Source organism: Bufo gargarizans, chromosome 2 (genome assembly GCF_014858855.1).
Source record: "Bufo gargarizans isolate SCDJY-AF-19 chromosome 2, ASM1485885v1, whole genome shotgun sequence".
Taxonomy (NCBI): domain Eukaryota; kingdom Metazoa; phylum Chordata; class Amphibia; order Anura; family Bufonidae; genus Bufo; species Bufo gargarizans.
In genome coordinates, this window is record NC_058081.1 from 12,606,114 (window position 1) to 12,614,398 (window position 8,285).

The 8,285-nt window shown below is 40.2% G+C and overlaps 1 protein-coding gene across 1 annotated transcript; it reads right to left on the reverse strand.

Annotated features, from left to right (window-relative positions):
- Positions 1-1,897: 1,897 nt before the first annotated feature.
- On the reverse strand, positions 1,898-2,827 carry LOC122925447 (olfactory receptor 1468-like). The gene has a single exon (XM_044276806.1). The coding sequence runs from the start codon at positions 2,825-2,827 to the stop codon at positions 1,898-1,900; it is 930 nt and encodes a 309-aa protein (XP_044132741.1).
- Between the last annotated feature and the right edge of the window lie 5,458 nt (positions 2,828-8,285).

The following is an 8,285-nucleotide window of genomic DNA, read 5'->3' on the forward strand; positions in this document are numbered from 1 at the left end:
TTTATTTTCATGACTATAAAAATTGAAGATTCACACTGAGGGCATCAAAACTATGAATTAACACATGTGGAATTATATACATAACAAAAACGTGTGAAACAACTGAAAATATGTCATATTCTAGGTTCTTCAAAGTAGCCACCTTTTGCTTTGATTACTGCTTTGCAAACTCTTGGCATTCTCTTGATGAGCTTCAAGAGGTAGTCACCTGAAATGGTTTTCACTTCACAGGTGTGCCCTGTCAGGTTTAATAAGTGGGATTTCTTGCCTTATAAATGGGGTTGGGACCATCAGTTGCGTTGTTGAGAAAATAGGTGGATACACAGCTGATAGTCCTACTGAATAGACTGTTAGAATTTGTATTATGGCAAGAAAAAAAACCAGCTAAGTAAAGAAAAACGAGTGGCCATCATTACTTTAAGAAATAAAGGTCAGTCAGTCCGAAAAATTGGGAAAACTTTGAAAGTGTCCCCAAGTGCAGTTACAAAAACCATCAAGCGCTACAAAGAAACTGGCTCACATGCGGACCGCCCCAGGAAAGGAAGACCAAGAGTCACCTCTGATGCGGAGGATAAGTTCATCCGAGTCACCAGCCTCAGAAATCACAGGTTAACAGCAGCTCAGATTAGAGACCAGGTCAATGCCACACAGAGTTCTAGCAGCAGACACATCTCTAGAACAACTGTTAAGAGGAGACTGTGTGAATCAGGCCTTCATGGTAGAATATCTGCTAGGAAACCACTGCTAAGGACAAGCAACAAGCAGAAGAGACTTGTTTGGGCTAAAGAACACAAGGAATGGACATTAGACCAGTGCAAATCTGTGCTTTGGTCCGATGAGTCCAAATTTGAGATCTTTGGTTCCAACCACCGTGTCTTTGTGCAACGCAGAAAAGGTGAACGGATGGACTCTACATGCCTGGTTCCCACCGTGAAGCATGGAGGAGGAGGTGTGATGGTGTGGGGTTGCTTTGCTGGTGACACTGTTGGGGATTTATTCAAAATTGAAGGCATACTGAACCAGCATGGCTACCACAGCATCTTGCAGCGACATGCTATTCCATCCGGTGTGCGTTTAGTTGGACCATCATTTATTTTTCAACAGGACAATGACCCCAAACACACCTTCAGGCTGTGTAAGGGCTATTTGAGCATGAAGGAGAGTAATGGGGTGCTGCACCAGATGACCTGGCCTCCACAGTCACCGGACCTGAACCCAATCGAGATGGTTTGGGGTGAGCTGGACGGCAGAGTGAAGGCAAAAGGGCCAACAAGTGCTAAGCATCTCTGGGAACTCCTTCAAGACTGTTGGAAGACCATTTCAGGTGACTACCTCTTGAAGCTCATCAAGAGAATGCCAAGAGTGTGCAAAGCAGTAATCAAAGCAAAAGGTGGCTACTTTGAAGAACCTAGAATATGACATATTTTCAGTTGTTTCACACTTGTTTGTTATGTATATAATTTTACATGTGTTAATTCATAGTTTTGATGCTTTCAGTGTGAATCTACAATTTTCATAGTCATAAAAATAAAGAAAACTCTTTGAATGAGAAGATGTGTCCAAACTTTTGGTCTGTACTGTATATATATATATATGATTTATTTATAATATTTATATCTTAGGTATCGCCCCGTTAAAAAAATAAAATAAATGAATAACGGTAATCAAAAATATGCAAGTACCACAAAAATTGGACCAATAAAATCTAAATTTCGGCCCACAAAAAACAAGCCCTCATACAGCTCTGTAGACTGAAATAAAAAAAAATATGGCTGTCAGAATATAGTGATAAGTTATTAGTTTAGGTAGATTGTATTTGTTAAGAATTGCTACCAGACTACATTTTATTAGTAATCTATACAGAGACAAAGGTACTTACTTTTTCCACGATATCTAGTTAAAATATTTTGGATTTACTGCATAAAATCTTTCCTAAGGCCTGCTTAATATCTTTATTCCTGAAGCTATATATCAGGGGGTTAAGAACAGGAGTTACCACCGTGTAAAACAAGGAGAGAATTTTCTTAGCATTTTCCCTATTTGGAAATAAATAGATACTAATAAGTGATCCGTAATATAAGGACACCACGGCCAGGTGCGAGCTGCAGGTGGAGAAGGTCTTCCTCCTCCCTGTGACAGAGGGGATCTTTAGTATAGTGATGATAATATAGGCATATGAAACTATAATCACAGTGAATGGGCAGATGACTAAAGGAACAGCTAATAACTTGCTTTCCATCCTCACTATAAAAGTATTTGAGCAGGAAAGTTCAAGTAAAGGGTCAAAATCGCAGAAGAAATGATCAATGATGTTTGGTCCACAGAACCGCAAATCACTCATTGTCACTGAGATCATCAATATGATAGCAAATATAAACAACCAAAAGAGCAGGAGAATCTTTACACAAAATGTAAGAGTCATTACGGAGGTGTAATGCAGAGGGTTGCAGATAGCCTGGTACCGGTCGTAGGACATCACAGTCAGGAGAAGACATTCTATTGATTCAGAGGCTGTAAAAAAATAAAACTGTATTAAACAGCCAATGAAAGACACAAAACTTCCTCCATACAATACGACTCGGAGCATGTTTGGTACTATGATGGAGGAGAGTAGAATATCTGAGAAGGAGAGTTGGGAGAGGAAGAAGTACATGGGAGAGTGGAGTGATCGGCTGTAGGACACGGCTAGGATGATGAGGAGGTTTCCACATACAGTCACAATGTATACAAGAAGCAACAGAAGAAAGAAAACGTTTGTTATACCATGGAAGTTCTGAAAACCCAAAAGAAATATTTCAGCCACTAAACTGACATTGTCAGACTGCATAATATTTATTGTGAACTGGACAAAAATGTTGAGTATATTGATCCCGGCACTGTTCCAGGCTATGATAGTAGGTTCCACCTTAAGAATTAGAGTAGAAAGAATAAAAACATTTTAATTGTGTAATTTGGAACTGAAAAATATTTACATTGAAAAAATTGAAGAGGAAAACAATTGCGCACTACCACTACCATCTACATCACCGCCTCCTAAAAAAAAAAAAAAAATATGTTTTACCACTCCAGCCCACATTACCAATTACTGCAAGTGTCCTATAGTATCGAAATAGTCTCATGAATGTAGGGTAAAATGTTAATCTCATTGAGAGTCTTGTTCTCAGCATCCCTGCCACAAACCTGGCCCAGGGCCATTTGGAAGCCAAGGGTAGCTCGGAAAATGTAACATTGCACAGGGGCCATTTGATGGTTAATTGACCTAATACAACAGCAGCTTGACAATTGGGGAAAAAAAAGTAAATGAGAAAATTTTGAGTAAATGGGCAATTTTTCCTGAGTTTCTTCTATAAATGCCCCCTGACTCTTCCTACTGCTGAGATCTTCTTCCTGGCTGCTGTGATGACCTGTATTCAATCATGGAACATCAACGCTGCAGCCAGAAATTAGCAGTTTGAGGACTGAGGTGCATCACTGGAAAAATTAGGGAATAAATGGGGTAAATATGATTTTTTGTTATTTTTGACCAGTTACTCTCGGTGCCTGTGCCATAGTGCTATAATATACATATCCCATAGCTTCAACCCTTTGATAGTAACATAGCAACATACAGTAGTTTGTAAGGCTGAAAAAAGACATCTGTCTATCTACTTCAGCCTGGTATTCTGCAAAGCTGATCCATAGGAATTACACCCCCCCCCCCCCCCCCCATAAAGTACAAGCCCATTTAAAGGCAAAACTTGACTCCAATCAGGCAGACAGAATACTCCCTGGATCAATGGCCTCTCCAGAAATTTTAAACTATAACCTATAATATTATTACATTCCAGAAATACATCCAGGCCCCTCTTGAATTCCTTGAGTTCCGTAGTCTCACTGCTCTTACCGTAAAGAATCACATTCCGTGTTTGTGTTCAAATCTTCTTTCCTCTAGACCAGGGGTGGGGACCCTTTTTGGTGGTGAGGGCCATTTGGATATTTGTAACATTATTTGCGTGCCATGAAAAAATATCATCGTAAAAATTTGACTTCTATATTTGGTTAAACATATACCTTGACTTAGGGGTAAGTTACAGAAATTGTGCTTCAATTAAAAAAATAAAATAAAATGGTGTCTGCACTTAATGTATAGTATTATATATAGTGTGGGCACCATTTTGACCAAATATAGCAGTCTAAATTTAAAGTTGAGAATATTAAATAATTAGTTCATCCCAGAGGGGTCCAGAGAGGGGTTCACCCAGCTTCCACTCTCTCTGCCATGGTCCCTGCCTCTGCCTTTGCAACTGTCCCTGCCTCTATCCCTTTCTCAGCCTCAGATCAGCCCCCTACCTCCATCAGCTTCAGATCAGCCTCCCATCAGACCCCCCAGCCTACATCAGCCTTAGATCAGACCCCATCAAACCCCCAGCATCAGGTCAGACCCTCCCTAGCCTCCATTTGACTCAGATCAGCCCCCATCAGATGCTCCCAACCTCACATCAGACCCCCCCCCCAGTAAAGTTATGCTGCACATATGCTGCACTAGCAAATATAACTATTGCATGCCTATCCTCAGATCGGACCCCCAATCAGACCTCAGATTAGACGTTTAAAAAAATTAATTAAATAACCTTAGCTCCAGACAGTGCTGCCACTCTGCAGATTCACTCACCCTCCATGGTCTTCTTCCCATCATACTGCACTGTGACCTGATGGCACATGGCACTATATACATTTGTGTTCAAAATAATAGCAGTGTGTTTAAAAAAGTGAATAAAGCTCACAATCCTTCTAATAGCTTTTATTTCCATACACACAAATGCATTGGGAACACTACACATTCTATTTCAAATCAAAACATGAAGAAAAATATATCAAATTTGTGTCGTTCCTCTAAAAAAATAGAAGAAAAGTGAATATTAGACTGTTCAAAAAAAATAGCAGTGTTTGTCTTCCTCTTTACAAACTGAAACATTCACGATATAAACTGAAAAATGATTAAAGATTTTGCTTTCCTCTGAATCACTTCACTAATATTTAGTTGTATAACCGCTGTTTCTGAGAACTGCTGGACGTCTGTGCTGCTCGGAGTCACCAACTTCTGGCCCCAGTGAACAGGTATTCCAGCCCAAGATGATTGGACTACATTCCACAGTTCTTCTCTATTTCTTGGTTTTGCCTCAGAAACTGCATTTTTGGTGTCACCCCACAAGTTTTCTATTGGATTAAGATCCTGGGATTGGGCTGGCCACTCCATAACGTCAATCTTGTTGGTCTGAAACCAAGATGTTGCACGTTTATTGGTGTGTTTGGGGTCATTGGCTTATTGTAACACCCATTTCAAGGGAATTTCCTCTTCAGCATAAAGAAAGGCAGCTCTGGTGTAGAAAACAAAACTAGACACCACAAAGAAATCAGGATGAATCAGTGATAGGTGGGGAACAGGGGTAGTCACCTACCCCCAGTGTCACACCGGTCACTTATGAAAAAATGCATGTATATGTGATTGATTTTCAGATTTTTAAGAGTTTACCTAATACTACTGTAAACGTCATCTTATTCCTGTACCTTTCACCTACCCACCACTGTGCGCTACCTATCAGTTTACAGCACCTTTTACGGGTGATTTTTTCGATACCAATAACGACTACCTATACCACCACCCACCTACACCTTGTTATTTGGGAATTTGGTGCTCAACCGCATCTTTTTTTTCATGAGTGACCGGTGTGACACTGGGGGTAGGTGACTACCCCTGTTTCCCACCTATCACTGATTCATCCTGATCTCTTCAGCATAAGACAGCATGACTTCGTCAAGTATTCTGATGTATTCAAAGTGATCCATGATCCCTGGTATGCGATAAATAGGCCCAACACCTTAGTATGAGAAACATCCCCATATCATGATGCTGGCGCCACCATGCCTCACTGTCTTCACAGAGTACTGTGGTTTGAATTCACTGTTTGGGGGTCATCTGACAAACTGTCTCTGACCACTAGACCCCAAAAGAACAATCTTACTTTCATCAGTCCACAAAATGTCTCTCTTTGGCAAATTGTAACCTCTTCAGCACATGACTTTTTTTCAACAGTGGGACTTTGCGGAGGCTTCTTGCAGATAGCTTGGCTTCACATAGGCATCTTCTAATTGTAACAGGACTCACAGGGAACTTTAGACCTTCTTTGATCTTCCTGGAGCTAATTGTTGGCTGAGTCCTTGCCATTTTGGCTATTCTTCTGTCCATTTGAATGGTAGTTTTACACTTTCTTCCACGTCTTTCAGGTTTTGGTTGCCATTTTAAAGCATTTGCAATCATGGTAGCTAAGCAGCCTACCATTTTCTGCACTTCTTTATGTTTTCCTCTCTGTAATCAACTTTTTAATCAAGGTAGGCTGTTCTTCTGAACAATGTCTGGATCGACCAATTTTCCTCAGTGCTCTTCAGTATCATCAGTAAAAATGTATATTTTACTGCGCAATCCTTCTACAAGATCATTAATAAATATATTGAAGAGAACAGGGCCCAATACTGACCCCTGAGGTACCCCACTAGTGACAGTGACCCAATCTGAGTGTGTGCCATTGATAACCACCCTCTGTTTTCTATCACTGAGCCAGTTACTTACCCACATATAGACATTTTCCCCCAGTCCAAGCCTTCTCATTTTATATACTTACCTTTTATGTGGTACAGTGTCAAATGCTTTGGAGAAGTCAAGATATATGACATCCATTGACTAATCCAGCTCCAGTCTACAACTTACTTGATTAGATTAGTTTGACAGGACTGATCCTTCATGAAGCCATGCTTGTACAGCATTATACATTTATATTCCTTGAGATACTCCAGGATAGCATCACTTAGAAACAGTTTACCCACAACAGATGTTAGACTTACTGGTCTATAGTTTCCAGGCTAATTTTTTATCTCTTTTTCAATATTGACTCCATATTTGCCAATCCTGTGGAATGCTCCCTGTCATTATAGAGTCCTTAAAAGGGTTGTCTCATCTCAGACAATGGGGGCATGTTGCTAGGATATGCCCTCGTTGTCTTATAGGTGCAGGTCCTACCAAAGTGGTGGTTGGAGGACTCCCGTCTGGCCACCACCAAGCGCTCTCCCCATAGAAGTGATTAGGAGCAGTGCGCGTATGACTGGCCACTGCTCCCATTTACTTCTATGGGCCCAACGGAAATAGATGAGCCAGTGATTTGCTATTTTTGGTGGCCCCATAGAAAATAAATGGAGGGTGGCTGCTCATGAGCCCCTTTTGGGGCTCTAGTTTTGATATAGGTGCGGACTAGGGATATGGCCCCCATTGTCTGAGATGAGACAACCCCTTTAAATATCAGAAATAAGGGTCTGTCTATGTCATTACTTAATACTTAATTCTGATATAGGGGTATATGCCATCTGGATCGGTGATTTGTCAATGTTAATATTTTTAAGACATCTCTGCACTTCTTCCTGGGACAGATCGAGCACATTTAATGGGGAGTTTACTTTGACACTCTACAGTTCATTTTCCTCAGTGAATACAACTCCTCCCTCATCACTCTTTAAAGGGCCAGCACTTTCAGGTTCAAACTTTTTACTGTTTATATAACTGAAGATACTATTTATATAATTAAAGGCGATTGATGATCATTCCTTTAAACTCATACAAAATAATCACTATAGAGTTTGCAAATAATCATATTGCAATATTTTATTTTTCTGAGTTAACACTGTGTCACATTGCTAAAATGTACTTCACATTTTCATGTAATCTTGGCTGGTCCTACTGTTCACAAGAATAGGCCAATATTGGGTAACAATGTGACATTGGGGAGACATAAATGGGTTTTTAGACGACATATTCCTTGTAAATTGATGATGTGTTTGCTTGTTTATTACTTACATAAGTTCTTAAATGATGGACAATAATATGTAAGGAAAACTCGAACAGATTAGCATAAAAAATAAAAAATTAAAGAATCCCACAATCTGCACTTGTTAAATGAAAAACAACAATTTATTCTCAACTCACCGATCTCCTGGTGTGACCTTCAATGTCTAGGTCCAGTGTTAATACCTCATGCCACCCTCATGGAATCTGTTTCTTACAGTACAGTCAGAAACATGCAGACTAGAAGGAGCTGGAGTTCATCTTTTAGGGCTTTGGCAGCGCTACTCTTGTTCTAGCTTACACAAATGAGCAGATAAGGGTTCTGAAGCTGCGTTCATGCCCTACTATAGCCCTGTCTGGCAGTGCTCATGTTGTAGCTCACAATGGGATATCATCTACAAGTTCTTGAGATTTT

Excerpts from the sequence above, each read along its gene's own strand:
- LOC122925447 (XM_044276806.1), bottom strand. The coding sequence starts at position 2,827 with ATGCAGTCTGACAATGTCAGTTTAGTGGCTGAAATATTTCTTTTGGGT.